We start from the raw sequence: 24,957 nt of genomic DNA on the forward strand, positions 1-24,957 counted from the left end.
TCATTCCATTTCCTTGTCGAATAATATATGAAATGAAACAATTATGAAAATAATGATATAAAAAACGCAGTGGTATAATATTATACGCCCCATCAATGATTTTATTAATGCATATACATGTGTTTACGTGGATGGCACCTGTTCAATAAGATATTGATCCGAATGCGTCACATGTCTAACATAACAAGAAAGACGAATGGTGTTATCAAGGCTGGGTAGCAGTCACAATGATCTAGTAAATAGCTTTTAGTTTCATCACCGTGGAACCTCTGTCCTACACATTTAATCGTTAACCCACCCAAACCTGTATAAACACATACCTTGCAATCGAGCAGGTGCAAAAACAGACAGGTATGGAATAAACTAATTTATAGCAACCAGTTTAGTACAATGTTCCAGATATCCTTGGCAACAAGGTAAATAAACGCATTAAACATGGCAGCCTGAAGTAATAAGCGGCTGTCAACAATAACCTTAGACCGAGTGATATATCTGTTCATCTTTACATAAGGTTTGTTTCATATTATTTTTTTATATTGAATAACAGTTTTAACAGTTTGTTTGATCAAGACAAGAGTATTCTCGTCGAAACGTCGCTTAGTATTAAACTCAGTAATTGTGTATCCATAAAATTGTCCCTTGTGTTTTCCTGGGTTTGCATTGATCTAAGTGATATGGAATTGTATTTGGTTATAGAGGATTTTTTTCCATTGTCTTTTTGAAACACTCCAACAGGTATAATTATCGTATATCTTTGATTTGGGATTTCATTTCTTACCTTTTTATATAATTTTAGCGTTTCATGTACCATGATTAATGTACTCAGATGCATTGATTATTCTTTTGTATATAATGGATGGCTAGTATTTTACTAAGTGCTAATGTTGCTATATTAAACATACATTATGCAAGCGCTAAATCTGCCTATTGCAGACCTTTCTTTAGGCCTGAAATGTTTTCTAAATTATTAATTAGACATTAATTAACTTATCCAGACCATAATCAAACCTCGATGGCATCTGATTTCTCCGATATTAAATAGATTAGAACAGTTCAGCCATATTTTGATTTAAGCTAAAATTGGAGGAGTGAGGCTTAGCTTCGAACAACCAGTGCGGTGGTTGAAATTATTGCACACATCTTTTCAAACATTCAAAGGCTAATATCTTCGCTCGCAATAGAGTAATTTGAATGAAATTTTCAAATTATTCATTTTACATTGTCTATTTTCGAACTTTTATAGCATGAATGGCTAGCTCTTTATCCCAATCTTACATAATGTATCCTTAATAGGCCCTAATATAACTTTAAAAAATATGGCACCAAGCGAAGTCAAACAGGGAAACCGGGTTATATCGGATACTCTGATGGTGCTAACCCCAATCTTGAATCCTAGAAAATATGGCACCATGCGAGTCAAAAAGGGGCGCTGGATGGTGCTAACCCCACTCACGAATCCTAAAAAAAATAGTATTCCGAGAAGTGTCAGTGTTTTATTGTTTTTTTTAAAATAAGAAAGATATATCGAGCATATCCATGATTATTGATAATCGACACAGGAATGTGATTATTGCATCATCTAACATTATGTCTTAAAAGATGTTATATTTTTACTAAGTTATTAAAACTCAATTACTGAATCAAATCTTAAAGAGAGAGAAATGGGGTTTAACGTCCACTCGAAACAAACTACTGTCTGATTCATCGTAAATTTTAAACGGATTTCTTCGATTATGAACAAACTACTTAACGTTGGTTATTATAAACTTACCTGTGTGTTTGTAATGAACTCCCGTTCGATAAAATCCATTGCACAACTAATTATCACAACGATGAAAACAAGTTCTCTCTTGAAAAATTGAAATATCACAAACTTTTCCCAGAGAAAAATACCAATATGGAAGATGGTAACGTCACTCTGCGGAAGATATCATTTCGTATTAGGGGTGACAGCATAGGAAATTCAAGTACAATTACGACAAGAATCCATGACCACTCGGACCAAAGACCACTCGGTTCAAGACCAGTCGGACCAACTGATAGACCACTCAGCCCAAACAAATAGACTACTCGGACCATACAAAAAGACTATTCGGACCCAACAGAAAGACCACTCGGACCAATAATAAAATGTTGTTTTAATAAATTGATAATTGCGTTTGTTTTAATATAATTACTCGAACCAATAATAAAGTGTTATTTTAATAAATTGATAATTGTGTTTATTTTAATATGACTACTCGAACCAATAATAAAGTGTTATTTGAATAAATTGATAATTGTGTGTGTTTCAATATGACTACTCGAACCAATAATAAAGTGTTATTTGAATAAATTGATAATTGTGTGTGTTTTAATATGACTACTCGAACTAATAATAACGTGTTGTTTGAATAAATTGATAATTATATTCCAAATCGCAAAATATCGAGAACCACACTTGTAGTCACGTTTAAAAAGGGGCATATAAACGTCCGGTCTTCGTATTATTATGTGTTGTTTATATTAACGCATCAAGGGCGGATAACTTGAAAACGTGTCTCCACCCCCCACCCCCCCATATATAGTAACCCAGGGGTTAGTGGGGTAGAACGGAATGAAACCACTGGGGATACCGCGAATGTGGAAAAAGTAAAATTAGGCTATCAGACAAGAACAGTATACCCGTATATGTAGAAACTGTCAAAAGTCTGGACATACCGAGTCTCATTGCAAGAGTAAAGAAAAATTAGATTGATATTTTTTTTTGGCACCATTATTAATTAATTTTAAAACTAATCGTTGATTTATTTTCCGTACACAAAATTGAACCAAACAACTCTAAATATAAGAATTCCGTATAAGAATTATTTGCTTCTTTGTATTGTGATTTAATAATAAATAAATAGCATATTGTCTAGCCTTATAATATAATTTAATTGGTCCGACTGGTCTTGTTTTGGTCCGACTGGTCTTAGTCCGAGTAGTCTTTGGTCCGAGTGGTCTGGATACCTACGACAATTGGCATTGAGTTTGAGCGTTCGCACACATAACTACCCGCATTCCTGTTTAAAATTTACGATGAATCAGAAATCCGTTTAAAATTTACGATGAATCAGACAGTACTGTCTGATTCATCGTAAATTTTAAACGGATTTCTTCGATTATGAACAAACTACTTAACTTTGGTTATTATAAACTTACCTGTGTGTTTGTAATGAACTCCCGTTCGATAAAATCCATTGCACAACTAATTATCACAACGATGAGAACAATTTCTCTCTTGAAAAATTTGAAAATTTACTTGTAATTTCGACAGAGTCGAGTCAACAATGTCTTCGTGACGTATTGGTCGAATCCAATATACCTGTTGCGGGGGTTGGTTAACATTGAAAGATAGTTTGACAGCGCGATCATTTTGATCGTATATGGGTTTGGGCGACGAAAAATATCAATTGAAGGCAATTACATAGGAGATTTATATGGAAACCATTGATCGCCAGTCTATCAAATTTTCTTCACAATTAAAATATCACTGATTGCACGGATACTCGTAAAAATAAAGTCATGAATAAACTATAAATATCCTATCTTCTTCATGTTATAAATAATTTAACAAGGATCACGAAGCTTACCTCCGAATTCTCTAAGTGTATTTTTAATTTTATACGCATTCTTTCGATCGAATAATAACCGCTTCAGTAACATCTTTAAGCGTGTTGCGGCAGCCCTCAGCGTGTCTATTGCCGTATTGAGTGCCCGGGTGGGTATATAATGCTACTAAGCCCGTATGACCCCGTAAGAAGCGGAACATTAATTCTCGATTCGACAGTTTTGACCGAAGTGTGATAAAGCCCGTAAAACGAATGTATAGTTGTGTTTGTGCGGCATGCGTGTTCAAAAGTAAATAATCCCATCCGAGTCGCTAATCAAATAATTAGAACAAAATATTTCAAAAAGTAAAGCTATAAAATTTGCAGAGATTTTACTAGAATGTAAAAGACGGTAACTAAATACAGGAATGCGGGTAGTTATGTGTGCGAACGCTCAAACTCAATGCCAATTGTCGTAGGTATCCAGACCACTCGGACCAAAGACTACTCGGACTAAGACCAGTCGGACCAATTAAATTATATTATAAGGCTAGACAATATGCTATTTATTTATTATTAAATCACAATACAAAGAAGCAAATAATTCTTATACGGAATTCTTATATTTAGAGTTGTTTGGTTCAATTTTGTGTACGTAAATAAATCAACGATTAGTTTTAAAATTAATTAATAATGGTGCCAAAAAAAAATATCAATCTAATTTTTCTTTACTCTTGCAATGAGACTCGGTATTTCCAGACTTTTGACAGTTTCTACATATACGGGTATACTGTTCTTGTCTGATAGCCTAATTTTACTTTTTCCACATTCGCGGTATCCCCAGTGGTTTCATTCCGTTCTACCCCACTAACCCCTTGGTTACTATATATGGGGGGGGGGGGGGAGGTGTGGAGACACGTTTTCAAGTTATCCGCCCTTGATGCGTTAATATAAACAGCACATAATAATACGAAGACCGGACGTTTATATGCCCCTTTTTAAACGTGACTACAAGTGTGGTTCTCGATATTTTGCGATTTGGAATACAATTATCAATTTATTCAAACAACACGTTATTATTAGTTCGAGTAGTCATATTAAAACACACACAATTATCAATTTATTCAAATAACACTTTATTATTGGTTCGAGTAGTCATATTAAAATAAACACAATTATCAATTTATTAAAATAACACTTTATTATTGGTTCGAGTAATTATATTAAAACAAACGCAATTATCAATTTATTAAAACAACATTTTATTATTGGTCCGAGTCGTCTTTCTGTTGGGTCCGAATAGTCTTTTTGTGTGGTCCGAGTAGTCTATTTGTTTGGGCTGAGTGGTCTATCACTTGGTCCGACTGGTCTTGAACCGAGTGATCTTTGGTCCGAGTGGTCATGGATTCTTGTCGTAATTGTACTTGAATTTCCTATGCTGTCACCGCTAATACGAAATGATATCTTCCGCAGAGTGACGTAACCATCTTTCATATTGGTATTTTTCTCTGGGAAAAGTTTGTGATATTTCAATTTTTCAAGAGAGAACTTGTTTTCATCGTTGTGATAATTAGTTGTGCAATGGATTTTATCGAACGGGAGTTCATTACAAACACACAGGTAAGTTTATAATAACCAACGTTAAGTAGTTTGTTCATAATCAAAGAAATCCGTTTAAAATTTACGATGAATCAGACAGTAGGTCATTTCGGGACTAACACATAGTTCAATTTGAATTTCAAAATCGAAACCCCGCCAGTTAACTGAATGACAGACAAACTTGTGTTATTTTTAACACGTTAGGTGTCTCTATTTAACAATACAAACTTGTTAAATGTTGAAACAACACAACTTGTGTTATATTTAACAATACAAACTTGTGTTAAAGTATGCCAAATAACACTTTATGAAGCTTGTATTGAAATTTATAGCTATTTAAATCTAAAAAAAAAAACATACCCAAAACAAGCACTGAGAATATAAAAGATATGTACAAAAATCCCTACAACAACCCCCCCCCCCCAAAAAAAAAAAAAAAAAATATATATACATACACGATTACAGAAGTTATAAATTGAAACGGAGCCCTTTCCTCATTAAAAAAAACAAATATAAAATGAAACTTTTGTAGATAAAAGGAACACTCCTTGAAGAATAAAAAAGCACCAATGTTATTTAAAGATTAATGAAACTTAAAGGAGCTAAATCGCTAATTAGGGCCTAGAAAAATTGACACAAATGGGTAGCAACGCATATAATAATGTAATATGAATGTATATAAACTGATTTACATTCAATCGTTTCCTTTTTTACTCTAATTTCAAATCAGTTATGTTCGGCGAAATACGCCAGAATCTCTAGCTTCTGATTATTCCAGTCTACATCGATAGTATGTTAATAAAATGTAAATAAGATTAGGACACGTGATTGTTGGTGAGATTGTATGTAACCCGTGGAATATGTCTAGTCTCGTTCTTCAAGTCCCTTGTTACAAACGGCACTGAAACGCATTATGGTACACGATTCGTGTACCAACGGTAAAATGTTTATTTTGTCTTAAATATTGGATATCAGAAGCCCACCTTTTCCGGGTAAGATTGACAATAATTCGTGTTTTCAATGACGAAGACTTTGGATGATATTGAGTTAGAGACTTAGCTACTTTAAATATCAGAGAAAATGGCAAACATTAATGTTCCAAATATTTATATACAAGTCATAAGCAGTGGGGCCACAGTGGTTCAGTGACTATAAGGCGATGGATTGCTAACCTGGGGATCCTTGTTTGATCCAGGTGTTGGCCGAAAAAGTTCATATGGATTTTCCGGGGTAGTTCCCCCAGTCAGAGGTGTAGGACACAAGACATGGAAAGGGACAATGTGTAGTCGTTCGGATTGGACGAAAAACGGAGGTCCCGTGTACACATTTGTATGTACTTAATAAAAGAACCCTTGACAGTTGAAATTCGATATCAGAGTAGGTTGTATCACTGCTGCCAGGGCAAAATTAACCTGATAACACATCTTCATTAGCCCTGTTGGAGTAGAAAAATGGGATGTCAATAAACCCTATTTAATTTCATAAGCAAGAGAAAGACACGTTAATGGGGAATTGACGCTCAAGGGTGTTTTTTGTATAATTCTGTGTATATTCGATCAACATTTGGTTTCTAGACAACGCTTATTCGATACTTTATGATTTCCGATCAAATTCGAAGTGATTTAAGGTCTTTACAGTTTATTTTGTATTCAAATTTCTGGAGAGTTCTAAATCTACCTGTGTTTGGGAAGGATATTTTTTTAACATTAAAAACTAAAAAAAAAAGGATTTAAATAACAAGTCAAATGATTTTACAATCACTGTATTCTTTTCCAGAATTATAAAATAATTATAAATTAGATGGTTTAATATTCAAAATGTGTGGTTGGGTTCTCTCGTTGTTGTTATCATACATTCAATTATCTTCCCAGGATGTTCTAGCCAGAAAAACAAAAAGTGGGCTATAAGTACACTTTCTATGGTTCACAATGTTTAAATAAACAATTCATTTTGCCACATATTGAGTACCTATTTAGTTTCAACTTTTCATAACACTTCTTGTGTTTTGTCCAGTCACAAACCATGCACTACTAAAATCTTGAAATTTGAGACTAAAACGGGAATTTGAACTACGGTTGCTTTGAAATTGTGTACGTGCAAGAATCTTTAATGATATGGAGACCGCATGACGCAATTTTACCATCTTAAACAGAGTACCCTATATACAGCAGGTGTATAAATATGTGAATGTACAGTTATCATCCACCATGTAATATAGTCTATATTCAACAGATTGGTTAGATTTATAAAAAAAAATCAATACGCATAATATGTGAACGATTGCTACGTTAAAATACCGTGTTATAGGAGAGGCTTCCTCAGAGAGGTAAGTAGGACCATATTTTATCTTCAAATCCAGATTCCCATTTATTTGGCAATATCTAATTATATTTTGGGTCCATTCATTTTCTATTTCCACCGATGTCTGACAACCATCTGGATATAATCTTTTATAAGCTGGTAGTAGAACATTGGATTTACGTGAACTGGGGAAAAAAACCGGAACAAATGATTCTTGCTTTTTATGAAAGGTCTATTTGAGGGAAAAAAAATCCACCAAATACGGCCTTGGGCAAAAAACATTTTTTCTAACTTTTCGTCACCTTTTTCGGCATGCGAAGAATATATTTGTGCATCATAAATGCTTTTCCGCTATTAGACCATCGACAAAATCAGTAAATTCCCATGTTAAGAATTTTGAATTGTAAAGACGTCCATAACCACCCCACCCCCAAAATAAAAAGCGAAGCTAGATCGGCGCATTTACTAACTGCATGAAATTTGTTGCATATTACCAAAACTGGTATAAATGTTAGCCTCCTCACAGGTGACAACCCAACAACCACAAAATTCAGAAACACGGGGTCATCACACGGGTAACGAAAGACCCCATTTCTGCTCATCAAACCGAACAACCAAACCAAGTCTACCACCATCAAAATCCACCACAAACCAGATACTGCCTAAGTAACAGCCCAATATTTTTCGAAATTTTTATTCTCCTTTGACTCCAAATACTTCGATAATAACATCAACGTAAGTTTGTCTCCTACGATGTCGTCGCATCATCACAGTTAACAAAAATGAACCATTTTCTGGCATAGAGAATAACGGGTTAAATGTTAAAGCAAATTGCGGTGGGATTGTATGTTTGACCAAATTCTGCCGAAAATTACGGTGGGATAGCACGATTGACCAAATTCTACCGAAAACAACCATGTCAAATTTATTACTGCCAGGATGTTCCGATTGACAAATATGTCATTTTTGGCTCGATGACCATAGGAAGCATAACGGCCACATTGCACTCAAAGAGAGAGAGAGAGAGAGAGAGAGAGAGGGGGGGTTTAACGTCCACTCGACACAAATTAGGTCATTTCGGGACTAACACATGGTTAAATTTTATTTCAATATTTCGCTTGTGCGTAGGGGTCTTTATCAGTGGGAGGAAAATGGAGAACCCGGAGAAAACCCACGACGTTGGACAGGCGACCCTACTCCTTGTCACGTACAACCGGGGATTCGAAACCCCGCCAGTTGACTCAATGACACACCGTATGATACAGCGCAGCAAAGAGATACACTGTCAAAAGTGAAAATGGACGTTTTTGATTTTTGTCTTAATAATGAGTAATTGCTTCACCAATCCTCAGACATTCAGCAATTCGTCGTGACATGCTCCTAGTCAACCGTCCAATCACGATTTGGGGCAATCTGACCCACTTCTCTTTCAGTACCACGGCCAATTCTTGCAGTGTTGTCCGTTGACGTCGACGAACACGTCTTCCGATGCTCTATAGGGAAAGGTCAGGACTTATGACTGGCCAAGGCATATGGACAATATGGTGACGCTGGAGGTAGTCATTCATGACACGAGCGCGGTGGGCACGGGCATTATCATCTTCAAAGATGAAACGTCGACCTGCACATTGAGCAAAGGGCAGAATAATCGGTGCCAGGATGTGGTCACGGTAGTACACACCAGTGACCCTTCCTTGAACAATATGCAAGTCCGTTCTGCCAGTCATGGTGATTCCTCCCCACATCATAACAGACTCACGCCCGAATCGGTCATGCTGTCTGACGTTAACATTAGCATGACGGGAGCCACGCCTAACGGTGAAATCCAGAGTAAATCTGGACTCGTCTGAGAACATTACACGCGCCCATCGACGATCACCCCAATTTCTACGCTGCCTACACCATTGACGTCGTTTGCCATGTGCTGGCGAATTAATGGAGGCACAACACGCGGTCGTCTTGCATGCAAATGCAAATGCATGTATGGCGGGGGAAAGCGGCAAAAACCTAATGTTATGTAGAAATGTCTAATTCAAAACACACATGTAATATAATGCCATACCAAATACCTAAAACGTCTAATGCAAAAAACAAAATACAAGAAACCTCTAATACAAAATACCTCATACGTCTATTGCAAAAGACAAAATACAAGAAACCTCTAATACAAAATACATATAACCTCTTATGCACAATTGATTTTACAATCTGAAACATCTACCATAAGCATTAGATGACATATCTCGTTGTCATTACTTACGTTTCTCCACTGAATTATCTTTATTTAGGTCAATGTCAAGGTCGAACTATTTTCTAATCCACACAATAATTTCTCCCAAACGAAGGGACCTAACTCTAGTTTATTGTTGTACAACCGGAAGGGCCTACTCAACATTTGTATTATTATTTATAGGCATATTATAAATGAATTCACCGGTACGTATACTTTTTTCTTTATATGATTCTATTGTGGTACTCTAGCCTTTAGATCTCTTTCGTGTTTTGAATTAGACATTTCTACATAACATTAGGTTTTTGCCGCTTTCCCCCGCCATATGCATGTAGCCGATTTCTAATCGTTTGTAACTCAATTCCTGTAACTTGGTACAAGTTTACAGAAAGCTGATTGGCCGTAAGTCCTCGATTTCGCAGGACCTGTGTACGAATTTATCGATCCTGGGCTTGTGTAGTGGCTCTAGGACCACCTGAACGAGGTATATCATCACCATTGTGTGTTTGTTGGTACGGGTTCCACAGTCTGCTGATCACATGTTGGCTACTGCTCGCTGTGTAGAACCCATTTGAAGCATGCCAATAGCATGTAGACGTTCATCATGTTGAAGACGTCTCATTGCAAATTAACGTAACACACTAAAGCAAAGATACACTAAACAGTAAATCTTATGCAAAAACCGATAGGAAAGCAAACATGGATAGGATAAACCAGCACATGGCAGTTTTCATCAACCCTTCCTCGAAGTGTCAAATTTGACAATGAACGCCTCCCACGTGAATGGCGTTATTGCGTGTCGCACGGACAGCTCAGTGGTTCTGTTGGGGCGATAAGTTCTTCATCTGTGGACATACTCTCAAAGCATGTCAAGTTTCCATGACTATTTATCATATCACAACCTGCATAGGTATTTGCATTTCAATATCCCCTACTTTTTTGAAGAGTATATTACAAATAATAAGAAATATAAATTTATAATTATGTTATATTATTAATTAAATTTCTCGAGGCCCTCATCACTAATATTTTTCATCAGTTCTTTGGGCAATTCACATAGCTAGAGACATACCTACATCGAGTGGTTAATTAATTAAATTTGTTTTGTGTAGACGGCATCTGTTCGGATTTATATTTATATTTAGGTAGCTGATGGTGACATGTAACCGATTGTTTTCAGTAACGAGTTCGGTACATCAATCCTACAAAAACCACAACTAATGTATTAACAAACACGCTGCGGAAAAGTAGGACGTAATAATCCATTTCACTTTATTTGATTAATGGTTGTCTTTATTTTCAGGTTTCACGATTACCTGCCATTTTAGAATATATGTTAAATAATGACCGACACAAAGAAATGTATTTGTATTCTGCTAATTTTATTTTTTACTGGGATTCTGTACCTTACAAAAATATATATCCCGAGTTTTAGAACCGCACGTATTGTAGCAAATTATAAAACTGGTGGAAATTATATAACTGGTTCAAATGATATAACTGGTGCAAAAAATATAACTGGTAAAAATTATATAACTGGTGCAAATTATATAACTGGTGCAAAAAATATAACTGGTGAAAATTATATAACTGGTGGAAATTATACAATTTCCAAACAAAATGTGTCTATACATTGGATTAATCCACCGCCCCATATAAAAAAAACACGATTTAAAGAGATGGGTATTTCAGTGCAACAATTCGTGTTTATATAGCGATTACAGTAATAGTGATGTTGTTATCTTTGATGGAAATACTTTGCGAGGTAATCCACCAAAAAGGGCTAAATGAAATCAAATATGGATTTTTCATGAAGAAGAATCACCGCCAATTACTGCCTCTCATGCATGGCGCCAACCTTCATGGATAAACCAGTTTAATAGAACAATGAGTTATCGCCTTGACGCCGATATATTTGCACCCTACGGTTTGTATAAAAAACGAAAATCTCCTCTGAAGAAAAATATCACTGAAATAATGAGCAAAAAATCTAAGTTAGCAGTTATACTTTCTGGACATTGCGGAGTACCAAGTGCTCGTGAGAAATATATAAACTTACTACGAAGAAAATACATGCCCGTTGACTTTTATGGACGATGTGGCAACATGACTTGTGATAAAACAAAATCACACCATTACTGTACTTCTAAAACCGCAGAAACATACAAATTTTATCTTTCCCTTTAAAATACTTTTTGCAAAAATTATGCTACTGAAAAGTTTTTCCGTGCTGAAGCGTTTGATATTGTAGTCGTTGTGCGCGGTGGAGCAAATTACTCACTGTTAAGTCCAGAAAAGAATTATATCCAGACAAGTGATTTTAGCTCAGTAGAAGCACTGGCCAATTATCTCAAATATTTAGATAAAAACGAAACTGCATATATACCATATTTAGAGAGAAAATGGAAATATGACGTGTATCTCCTCGAAGGTGGATATCCCGAAAAAACGGATAAATTGTTAATGAAACGAATGTGTGATCTGTGCAAGAACTCTAGACGATGGCTAAGGGAGAAAAGGGTTTATAAACATATAAGTGATTGGTATGAAAAGGACATTTGTCATAGACCACCAGACATTGATTAGTGTATGCAACTCAACGTGTAATCGAAAGTTTTGTTTGGGTCTTTTGTTTCTTCGTATTTTTTGTTGCCTTTTCCTTTGTATATAATTCTTGTGACAAAGTGCTCTATTGAACGATTATTTAGGTGCATAGAACTTATTGGCCCCCAGCTGGTTTTGGCACTAAAGATATTTGTTATTCATCCATAAGCACGTAATTAAATAATTTTAATTCCACATGTATGAACAATGTAGATATGACCTATATACATTTATGAGAGAGGGAGGCGAGCGGAGAGGAGACCCGAGACCGACGTATGGACTCACCTGAGTTCAGCCGCTGCCATGGCAGAGGTGCGGAATGGTTGTCTATTAAGGCCCCGTGTTAATGTTATTTTTTCCTGGTGTAGTTTAGTTCCCGTTGTATTTATGTAGTTGTTTTATATTTGTGTTCCTGATGTTAATAAATCATATATGTACGACACTGACCTCTGTTATCACTATAATAGTGTTACATTCTTGCCACTTACAAGATCCAAGTGCTTGTAGATCTGGTGTCTAGATATCATTAAATAATTCACTGATTGTCTATTTGAACATCGTGTAAAATATTCCAACGACCCAAAATTTGGGACATTGATGTAGTTTATCAAAAGCAGCCATCTAAATATTGACCCACATCAGCAAAGTGGTTCGAACAGTCTATAATTGTTTCGCATTCTGATACTTTGGGTAAAACAAGCAAAATATTCATCTAGTCAAATATCATTGGAACTATGATAAGAATTTACAGAATAACTTAGGACAATAACTCGAAGCATTGCACAAAATTGTTCTTATTTTACATTCTATAAAATTGTAAATAAACAAAATTTATATAAGAGCTAACTATTTGTTTAGTTTTTCTATCGCGTGGTTAAAAATGATTATCAGGAGAAAATATGATATTTCCCTCACGTGTGTATAATGGGTTACTGAAGTTCCCAACAAAGAAAGAACATCCAATTGGTTTGTGGATCTTCACTTTCGCTTCTACCTCCTACTGTCGACGAACTAAATTTACAGGATTATTACCTGAAACCATTTCATTTCGTAAAAGCCGGCATTATTGAATGTTATTGAATGATATTTTATTAGGCTAGGGGTTTATGGAATCAGTTGAATAGTTCAGATACGCTGTCGACTTCCAGGTTCTGTTTAATTACCCTAATGGCGGGGAGTTGTAAATAAGACTGTGGAAATCAATGATAATAAAAATGAATCTACAGTAGCTTTAGCCTACTGTCTCCACAATAGATTACAAATCACAAGCCAACCTTTACTCGAAATTTGTAAAAAAAAAAACTTTATAGATCAAATACTGCACTGTGCATTTTCCAGGCGGCATAATAAATCCCGACAAATCATATATCTAAAGAAAAGGGCCCTCGTCAGTTGTAGAAGAATGTGATCGTCCAGGGGAATATTTTACTCCTAATACTTGTTCAATGATTCAAACAACCTCGAGTTGCCACGAATTCTGTTGTTCTGTATAATTATATTTTAGAAACATTTACAGAATTTCAAGGAACACCGAGTTACGAACAACCCGCACGTATACCTATGTTACGTCATTAATTGTTGTCTTTTTTTTCAGGTTGCACGATTACCTGCCATTTTGGAATATATGGTAAAAAATGACCGACACAAAGAAATGTATTTGTATTCCACTAATTGTATTTTGTACTGTGATTCTGTACCTTACAAACCTATATATACCGAATATTAGAAACGCACTTATAACCGGTGCAAATTATATAACTGGTGCAAAAAATATAACTGGTGCAAATTATATAACTGGTGCAAAAACTATAACTGGTGCAAATTATATAACTGTTGCAAATTATACAATTTCCAAACAAAATGTATCTATACATTGGATTAATCCACCGCCCCATATAAAGAAACACGATTTAAAGAGATGGGTACGTCAGTGCAACAATTCGTGTTTTTATAGAAATTACAATAATAGTGATGTTGTTATATTTGATGGAAATACTTTGCGAGGTTATCCACCAAAAAGGGCTAAATCAAATCAAATATGGATTTTTCATGAAGGAGAATCACCTCCAATTACTGCCTCTCATGCATGGCGCCATCCTTCATGGATAAACCAATTTAATAGAACAATGAGTTATCGCCTTGACGCCGATATATTTGCACCCTACGGTTGGTATGAAAAACGAAAATCTCCTCTGAAAAAAAATATCACTGAAATAATGAGCAAAAAATCTAAGTTAGCAGTTATACTTTCTGGACATTGCGGAGTACCAAGTGCTCGTGTGAAATATGTAAACTTACTACGAAAATACATGCCCGTTGACTTTTATGGACGATGTGGCAACATGACTTGTGATAAAACAAAATCACACCATAACTGTACTTCTAAAACCGCAGAAACATACAAATTTTATCTTTCCTTTGAAAATACCTTTTGCAAAGATTATGCTACTGAGAAATTTTTCCGTGCTGAAGCTTCTGATATTGTAGCCGTTGTGCGCGGTGGAGCAAATTACTCACTGTTAAGTCCAGAAAAGAATTATATCCAGACAAGTGATTTCAACTCAGTAGAAGCACTGGCCAATTATCTCAAATATTTAGATAAAAACGAAACTGCATATATACCATATTTAGAGAGAAAATGGAAATATGACGTTTATCTCCTCGAAGGTGGATATCCCGAAATAATGGACAAAGTGTATGCGCAACGAATGTGTGATGTGTGCAAGAACTCTAGACGGTGGCTTAGGGAGAGAAAGATTTATGACAATATAAGTGATTGGTATGAAAAGGACATTTGTCATAGACCAACAGACATTCATTAGTGTGTTCAACTTAACGTGTAATCGGAAGTTTTGTTTGGGATTTTTTTCTTTTCATTTTGTATTGTCTTTCACAATCATAAGGTGCAGTCACCTCTCATCTTCTCTGGGAATAACTTATGTATATACTTTGTATATTCATGTCACGTACAGCATCCAGCATATTGGTGTTTATGTGATTTCGAACATTCCAACGGCCCAAGATGTGGGACATTGATGTTGTTTATCAAAGGGAGGAAACTCTCTTAAGCACAGCTGTAGGAGTATTGGCCCACGGGTAACCAACGAACGAAACTAGCACATTCTGGATGTAATCAAACAGTCTATAAAGCTTTCGCAAAGGGTGAAAAGGGTAAAAGAATTATCCTGTAAAATATCATTGGGGCTGTGATAAGATTTTATGACATACTCAAGGGCAATAACTCGAAGCATTTGTTAGACTGACTGGGCTGTGATAAGATTTTATGACATACTCAAGGGCAATGACTCGAAGCATTTGCTAGACTGATTGTGGCTGTGATAAGATTTTATGATATACTCAAGGGCAATAACTCGAAACATTTGTTAGACTGATGTGATTTATGCATTCTTTAGAAAAAAACGCACTGAGAAAGTATATTGTGTATGTCCCACCCGACGGTCTATACGTCATCACTTGCCAGGCTCGCCGCCCTGCAATACTGACAAGGGGGACCATGCACAACAATTACCTTTTATATAAAACAAATTATTAGGAGTTGTAAATGAGACTTTGAAAATAACTGTGGTAATATATAGTAACTATATTCCACGGTACGATACATTACAAATCGCTTTTCAAAACTGGTTTAAAAATCCGCCGAAAAGCCAAAATTCAACTCAAATGGCTGTCGTCAGTATTTAAAGGACACGGCTGAATCGACAAATCATATCTAAAAGCTATATTTAGATATTTTATTAAATTTTATATGGGTGATATGACGTCGATAAAAGCGGATGTTAAATACACAATTGCCTATCAAACCTGGTTTCTCAACATTTTTCCAATTGAAAAAAAGGTCAAAATCTGTCCTCACACTTACGAATTATTTGATATCATTGAATTATTAGTAATTAGTTTATATCTCGTTATGATTTTCGGTAAATTTGGTGTAATTAAATACGCCGACGCAATTTCGCATTTTGTGGATTTGTAATTTGTTTTTGATATTTTTTGTCTTTTTCATGTAAATTATTATAAAGTTGTTTTTTGTCGGATTTCACTTTTGTTGTAAACGGACTATAGTTTTTATCCTTTTGTTTTTGATAATCCCATGTTTGACTGGTCCTACCGTGTGAACATTAGCTGGTGTGGGCGGGGGGAGGCATAATGGGATGACCCCCGGTTAAAGAGTTTCATTCCTGTGATCACCCATTATTTTAAAATGCGTCAAGGGGGTTTGGATGGCCGAATGATTAGCGCGTGCGCGTTGTATCATAAGGTCTGCCATTGTGTCAACTGGCGTGGTTTCGATTCCCCGGTTGTACATGAAAAGGAGTAGGGTCGTTTGTCGAACCTCGTGGGTTTTCTCAGTGTCTTCTGGTTTCCTCCCACTGCTTAAGAATTATTGAAATAAAATTGAACCATATGTTAGTCCCATGATGATCTAGTTTGTATCGAGTTGACGTTTAACCCCATAGACTTACTGACAATGACAGGACATATTTAAATGTTTAATTTAAACACACATTATGCAAGAGCTAAATCTGCCTATTGCAAGTCTTTATTTAGGCTTCAGATGTTATAGAAGTTATTATTTAGACATTTATTTACATGACAAGCTCAAAATCAACTCTCTAGACCATCGGGTAGCTTGGGTACAGCATGGATTTAAACAGTCGTCCATTTAAAATTAAATCAATAAATGGCTGACCAAGCTAACGTTTACCGTTAGTCACTGACGAGGATACCATTGTCATTGAGAATGTTACTTGATAATCGAGAAAATGTGAGTGGAGTTATCGTCTGTCAATCAAACAAGTGGCAATTCTCGTAGACGTTGCAGACACAGTTGATGCCTATTTCTATAGTCCAAACTTCCAACAGTGACAACTCCGTTCAGAATAAAGTAATTTGACGGAATTTTTCAAAATTTTCTTTTTTTATCACCAATTTTTGAATAATGGCCAACTCTTTATTAAACTCTTAACTAATGTATCTTTAATAAACCTAGTTAATGTATCTTTAATAAACCTAGTTAATGTATCTTTAATAAACCTAGTTAATGTATCTTTAATAAACCTAGTTAATGTATCTTTAACTGAATTTTGTTTTATAAAATGTGGAAAACCATTGTTTGTTTTATAACGGACGGAATGATTTATTATAAGGAAAGGGGAACTAAGGAAGTGGGTGTAAATAATATTATCAAAGAATAAACACAGTTGTATAAATAAGACTTATTTGATAAAAATTAAAGGTTTGAGATGATATTTTAGACATTATCGCAGCTCAGTATGGTTTATCTCAATATTGCATTTCTGGTACTTTCAATGATCTGTATAACAAATTCAGGTGAGTTGTATACATTGCTTTCGTCTGTCGTACACTAATCTTACCACAAGGCTTTATTTGTATTAAACGTGTAAATCTTTTACCTTCGCTAAATAATACAAAAGATAGTCTTTTGACAAACACATAACTTCTGATTTCTCTTTTTTGGGGTTTTAAAATTGTGGTGAAGCTCCATGACATAAACAATTATTAAATTACAGACCAACATTCGAGGTTCAAGCCGCCCTTGTTTTACTGTGGGTTGTAATTACATTATCTGGTGACAATTTGAAGGATTAACCCATTGCAACTATTATATTGTGACAGTTGAATCTCTATAACGAGTATCATTTGAAAACTGATTAAATTCCATTCGGTATTTTGCAAAGATATGATGAATTGAAAATTAACAATTCGGCATTTTCTGCCTCGTATAATCCGATTGAATCGAAGTCGGGAAATTATCGACCATTGATTTTATTTTCTTGCTAGATTACATGTTAAATCATGCACCAAATGACGAACAGTGGCTTTAATATTTACCTGGTACATATGCCACTGCCGTCCGAACATTTAGCAAAAGTTGAACGAACGCTTGTGAACAATATGTCCAATCTCGCGGGTTCCCTCCTACTGCTAAAGCCTCCTATACGCACAAGCGAATAATAGAAATAAAATTGAACCATGTTAGTCCTCGAATGACCACCCTCCCTCTCTCTCTCTCTCTCTCTCTCTCTCCCTCTCTCTCGCTCTCTCCCTCTCTCTCTCGTATGTGCTTGAATTACGCCTTAGATTTTTTTCATTATTATTCAAATTTCAACTATATTTTATTTCTTGTGTTTTAAAAACCTCTTTTATTTATTTTCCTTGTAGCAAATGTTACTTTATCGTCACCCCGTTGTTCTAATGACACTTGTAAATCCATTATGGTGAACGAGGGACAAGAATTGGTCTTCATATGTGAACCTTCAAATGATGCGCTACAATCTAACATTTCCATTTGCCGAACTTCGAACGAATGTGACCAAGTCAGTAACTTAACACTGACAATGACTCCAGAGATGAATGGAGACTCGATTATTTGTACAGAAAGTGATGTTGACAAAACATCATTATCAAATGCGATAACTCTACAATTATTGGGTTGGCTTTTTTTTTCTTATAATACTTCTAAGGCGAACCAGTTTAATTTTCATTAATCCTGGATGTTGACAAATAAATAGAAACTTAAACATACATTATGCAAGAGCTAAATATGCCAAGTGTAGGTCTTTCTTTAGGTCTGAAATGTTATCTGAATTATTAATTAGACATTTATTAACAAGAAAAGACCTTAATCAACACTCGATGTCAACTTATGTGTCAGATTTTCTCTGGATTTGAATCCCATTTGCTGCTCAACCCTCTTTGATGATTTAATACAAAAATGGATAATCAGAATATGTTTTCTTTTTATCGTACCGACTTTAGTAATGATGACCGAGGCTAGGCCTAAAATTCAAATGCTAATATCACGGTTCAGAGTGGAGCAATTTGACTGAAATTTTCAGCATATTCCCTTTACATTATTTTTACTATTATAGTGAGAACTGTCAACTCTTTATCTAATCTTACATAATATATCTTTAACTTACGCGATAGTCGTTTGGTGACCTATCTAAAATAAGATGGAACCCGATATAATTTTAGAGCTACTGCCGTTTTCGCCGAAACCTTGGTAGGATTGCTTTCCTATGAAGGCGTCCTATCAAATATCAGACTCCCGGGTCAATTTTGTGCGGATGCATTGCTTCTGTCATCAAAACTTCAAAATCTTTGATACTGGTGTGGTTTTATCGCTACTTTTGTAATTTTGTGAAGCCTTTGCTTCCCCTTTCACATGATTGCTACTGGGGGTAGTTTGGTTGCTTAACGACGCCAGTGTCTATTCTTACTTATTTCAGTGGACGTGGTAAACGTTTCCTTTTGTATCCAACCAACCATTAATAACATTGTTACTGTTCACGAGACAGGGTGTAATAACAGTGTTACTAATCAAGAGACAGGGTCAGAATATAATAACAATGTTACTGATCAAGAGAGAGGGTGTAATAACAATGTTACTAATCTAGACCCAGAATGTAATAACATTGTTACTGATCAAGAGATAGTGTGCAATAACAGTTTTACTGGTCAAGAGACAGGGTGTTATAACAATGTTACTGGTCAAGAGATAGTGTGCAATAACAGTGTTACTGATCAAGACCCAGAATGTAACAACAATGTTACTGATCAAGACCTAGAATGTAACAACAGTGTTACTAATCAAGCCAATGGACGTATCAATGTTAGCATACAAGAGAATCAATCCTTGTGGTTACGGTGTAAAACCTCTCCAAATGTGTTCCCAGTCGCCAACATTGAGATATATTTAAACCTAACAAACGGAACCGCTATATCAACAAAGGGCAACGACACAGCTTTACATTATGAACTTATTGCATCTCTGGACTTGGATAATGCTACGGCTGGTTGTAGAGCTAATAACACTGGCCAGTTTATAGAGTCTCCGGAAACTTTAGTACTAGAAATACTATGTAAGTAAAACATTTACACACAACTTTACACGCCCATATAGAATAAAAAAAAATATATTGGGATTTAGCATCTCAGCGACATTTTAAGACTAGCATGCAATTGTTATTTATGTTGTTACGTGGGCTAACCACTGCTAAAGACCCCTACGCGCAAGCGAATAATTGAAATAAAATTAAACCATATGTTAGTCCCGAAATGACCCCCTCTCTCTCTTTCTCTCTCGCTCTCTCTCTCTCTCTCTCCCTCTCTCTCTCTCTCTCGCTCTCTGCTGTCTTGTCGGTAAAAATATGGGACCCTAATATCGAATATTTAAGACGCAATGAACATTTTATATTCTGTGCGTGAGGCGTGTATTCTATGGTTTCGGGCGCTATATGTAATGCTTTAAAAAAACATATGCTACGGGACAGCGCGGTATAAAATATTAATGGCTGATTCACAAACGACAAAATGAAAATAAAAAAACGTGTTAAATTTAGTTCACCGAACATAATAGATTAGAAATTACAATATTTCTTTTTAAAACCTGAATATAAATCACTTTATATACATTCATATTACATTAATATGTGCATTGCGTCAAGGAGGGTGGATGGCCGAATGGTTAGCGCGTGCGCGTTGTATCATAAGGTCTGTCATTGAGTCACCTGGCGTGGTTTCGATTCCTCGGCTGTACGTTACTAAGGACTAGAGTCGCCTTTCCAACCTCATGGGTTTTCTGTGGGTTCTCCGGTTTCCTCTCAGTGCTAAAGCCCCGAATAATTGAAATAAAATTGAACCATGTGTAAGTCCCGAAATCACCTAGTTTGTGTCGAGAGCAGAAAACTAGGACGTTAAACCACATTTCATTTCAGTTTTAATCGAACATAAATTAGTCTCCAAATAAACCATTTCAGATGCTCCAAGATTATCAATATTATTATTGGAACATTTAAACACAATCAGTACCACGGCCACTACACCCACGTTATTAGATCATTTAAATGGAACCAGTACCACGCCCACCACAACCAGTAGACCTACCATAGCCACTACAACCACATTTCTTCAATGTAAAGCTAAAGGCCGACCAAATAATTTCACATTTTCGCAATGGCAGCATTACGTTGGCGATCATCTGGTACGTGAAGTGGAAGGATATAGGACGGATAATGAAAGTACCTATAACCTGAATATTTCAGCTGATTTACATACAGCTGGACGATATGTCTGTACAGCTGGTAATGATATTGGATTAAGATCGAAAAGTTACGAGCTTCTTCCAGGTAAAGTATCAAACTATACACTTCAAAAAAAGTAGGGGATATTGAAATGCAAATACCTATGCAAGTTCTGATATGATAAATAGTCATGGACATTTGACATGCTTTGAGAGTATGTTCACAGATGAAGAACTTATCGCTAAAGTATAAAAAAAACCGAATCGAAATATAGATCTGTATTTGAATCAGATTGTTGTAGGGTCAGTTTCAGACATTTAGCACCACAGTCCTATTTGTGACAAGCTCTAACATAAATAATTCAGAATATGTAACGTATTATAGTGCTTTCACAATCTGATTAGAATACAGATCTATATTTAGTTTCGTTTTTTATACTTTCGATGGCCTACACTACATAAAGATCTGACGAGTTGTAGTGGGAGTTTGCGGCTTTTGACCCTATGACGTCAGACATTGATTAGTCAATCAGTGTTGACGTTTCTAATGGTTTACCCACAGTTCAAATGCCAAGAACTCGCCGTAACAGAGTGTTTCATTGGCTTACCCCCCCCCCCACACTTCAACCAGGACGCCGGTAATATAACAACCCTTCCAGATCCTAGTGTACTACAGACAAGTAAAACAAAATTTTGAACTATAAAAAAACGAAACGAAATAGGATCTGTGTTTTAATCAGATTGACGCTTTCAGAACTACGATGTTTCAGACATTTAACACTACAATCATTTTAACCTATTATCTCTTTTATTTTGAAGATAGTCCAGAATTATACAGCAGCAACTCTATGACCAAAACGAATGCTACTGCAGGCGATTATGTCGAGTTATCTCTAATATACATATGTTATTCGTACTGTAAGGTGACCTGGCATAAAGCTGAAGAAGTGTTACAATTTACAATTGAGTATAGAAGCATCAATAATAGTTACAACTCGTCTGTACAAATATCATCCAATAGAACAGTGCTAAAACTTACATCTGTACGACAATCCGACCAAGGGGTGTACAAATGCACTATATGTAACAATCATAGCTGTGTGCATTCACATGTTCAACTGATAGTGGCTGTTCCTCCCAATCTTGGTGAGTTAATATTAATTTGGTGACACATTTTTTAAAAAAAAATATGGGTTAGGGTCGTTTATTAATTTTTCTTCTGCTTTATATTAGTTTCATGTCATATCAAACATACTTTTATCAAATCGTTTTTCGTGTGCTTTAGTTTCCGTGTTTCATGTTTTAGCGAAGTGAAATTGAGATATTAGTTTCAAATATATTGAAATTGCATTGATATCCGCTGGCTCGCTAGCCTGGAGGTTGGGTGTTCGATCCCGGCATTGGCCGAGAAAGTTCATCGAGATTTTCCGACGTGGTTTCCCCTTGTCAGTGGTGAAGGATGGGGGGAATGACAAGGACAGCTGTCTAGTCGTTCGGATGGGACCAATAACCGAAGGCCCTTGTATACATTGGCGTACTCGTTAAAGATCCCTTGGCAGTTGGAATTCGATATAAGAGTAGGCCAAAGTGCCACTACCCGAGCAAAATGTCCCCCATAGCACACTGTATGGGTTATGCCCGTCTTCATTAGCCCAGTAGGACGTTAAACATCATTCCATTTCTATATCCTATATTTTTCAGATAAAGTTGAACCTAAGTATACTGAGTTAGAGGTTTTAGTTGGTATCGGTATTGGGAGTGGTATTATAATAATATTAATAATTCTAATAGTTATATTAGTTATTATACTACTTAGACGATCGCACCCTAAAAAAGGTAATAAAGTTTTACGACCAGATATCCCATGCAGCTTTCTGATCTGTAACAAAAACAGTGACGTGCAGAGATTTAGGAATGCTCGGGACCAGTAGTTCGATGTCCCTGAGTCTCAAGTGAAGAACCTAGTAGACAGAACTGTGAGAAAGGGAGACATTTTAAATAGTTATATATATATATATATATGTGTGAGCGAGGGAGGCGTGGGGTGGCAGTCCCTCCCAGTGGCAAGGGTAATATTGGACTGTGTGGAACATGCTAGTGGCGAATTGTAGCATATCTGACACACGGTATATGTTTGACACTGGCTAAGCATTATGATTATAATGTTGAAAACCGCATTGAAACCGCATGGTTTTTTGACATTTGCGAGGGGCGGAAAAACTCAAGGGGGCGCAAAAAACTCAAAACAATGACGCAAAGCTGGTCACTGCGCTCCCCTGATGACAATGTATTAAATACACTTTGAACTCAAATTAAGTAGGGCAATTTACAACAGTGTTAACAACGATAATTCAAATTTCTTCAAAAAGAAACTACTTAATTTAAATGCCACCCTTTGAATGTCCTCTTGAAATGCAACCCCTAGGGCCGTTGTCCTCCTCTGACCCTGACCCTCACCCCCACTTCCCATTCCTCCCTCCACACCACTGAGCATACGTAACTAGGAAATGCTTTTGTTTGGTGAAATAGTTATTTAAAATTTTACTCCTGTTTTTCCAGTGAAAAGAAATTCCACAAAGAATGAAATGGAGAATGAATTATATTTGAGTATGGATATCAAACCTGATATGGAAATTATGGATGCCAAACCTGATATGGAAATAATGGAGAATGATTTGTATATAAGTGCCGATACAGTAACACCCAGTCACTAGGTTTCTCGAGAAATAAACAAGAATTTAAAGGGGTGATTAATTTCACCAAGATAATTCATTTTGTATAACGTCATATTGTAAATAATCATTAACTCGGCTAATTACTGAAAAAATGAGTCACTGATCTACTTCGAATAATTTCTTTTTATAGATGTATTATGTACGATTTCTATAAATAGCTGATAGTTCTCGCTATCAAAGTTTAAAAATAGATAATAAAAAAGAATTATATTGAACATTGCTGATCTGTCAAATTACTTCATTTTGAGTTCATCGAGTTTTCCGACGTGGTTTTCCCTTGTCAGTGGTGCAGAATGGAGGGTCTAACAAGGACAGCTGTCTAGTCGTTCGGATGATACGAAAAACCGAGGTCCCGTGTACATATTGGCATGCACGTAACGATCCCTTGGTAGTTGGATTTCGATATAAGAGTAGGCCATGGTGCCGTTGTCCTGGGGTCTTTAGCAAATAGCAGTGGGAGGAAACCGGAGAACCCGGAGAAAACCAACGAGGTTGGACAGGCGACCCTACCCGTCGTCATCACGTACAACCGGGGAATCGAAACCACTTCATTTGAGTCCATGACATACATTACGATACAACACGCACGCGATAACCGTTCGGCCATGCAACCCCACGGAAGATCTAACTCGTGCCGAATGTATCTTTAAGTCAGTGTTTGTAAAGATCGTAGTCATCAAATTCTGAAATTATCGAATATCAATACCTCAGCGATATATTGATCGGTTTCAGTCAATGTTTGCATTAAGTTCTTTTTGAACTCTATCAAGGTGTTGTAGAATCTACAATTATTATTTGATCGATTGGTAAAGAGCACCAAATAATTAATGCCTTTGTAATTTGCAGACA

General features: G+C 36.0%; 2 protein-coding genes and 1 long non-coding RNA gene across 3 annotated transcripts in view; 2 read left to right on the top strand and 1 right to left on the bottom strand.

Moving 5' to 3' along the window:
• Positions 1-291: 291 nt before the first annotated feature.
• LOC130014122 (uncharacterized) overlaps positions 292-24,957 on the bottom strand; it is a 127,504-nt gene continuing 102,838 nt past the window's right edge. Inside the window, exon 2 of the mRNA XM_056103033.1 lies at positions 292-304. The gene's annotated coding sequence lies outside the window, so the exon portion shown is untranslated. The remainder of the gene's footprint in view (positions 305-24,957) is intronic.
• LOC130014123 (alpha-(1,3)-fucosyltransferase C-like) lies at positions 13,913-17,469 on the top strand. The gene has a single exon (XM_056103034.1). It carries the CDS (start codon positions 13,941-13,943, stop codon positions 15,126-15,128), a length of 1,188 nt encoding a protein of 395 aa, XP_055959009.1. The 5' UTR covers positions 13,913-13,940; the 3' UTR covers positions 15,129-17,469.
• On the top strand, positions 21,197-23,307 carry LOC126831089 (uncharacterized). The gene is made up of 3 exons (XR_008789112.1): positions 21,197-21,479; positions 22,193-22,519; positions 23,075-23,307. It is a non-coding gene; the product is annotated as an uncharacterized LOC126831089 (long non-coding RNA).

The sequence above is a fragment of the Patella vulgata genome, chromosome 8 (assembly GCF_932274485.2).
Source record: "Patella vulgata chromosome 8, xgPatVulg1.2, whole genome shotgun sequence".
Classification (NCBI taxonomy): Eukaryota; Metazoa; Mollusca; class Gastropoda; family Patellidae; genus Patella; species Patella vulgata.

Coding starts and splice junctions, on each gene's coding strand:
- LOC130014123 (XM_056103034.1), top strand. CDS start 13,941: ATGACCGACACAAAGAAATGTATTTGTATTCCACTAATTGTATTTTGT.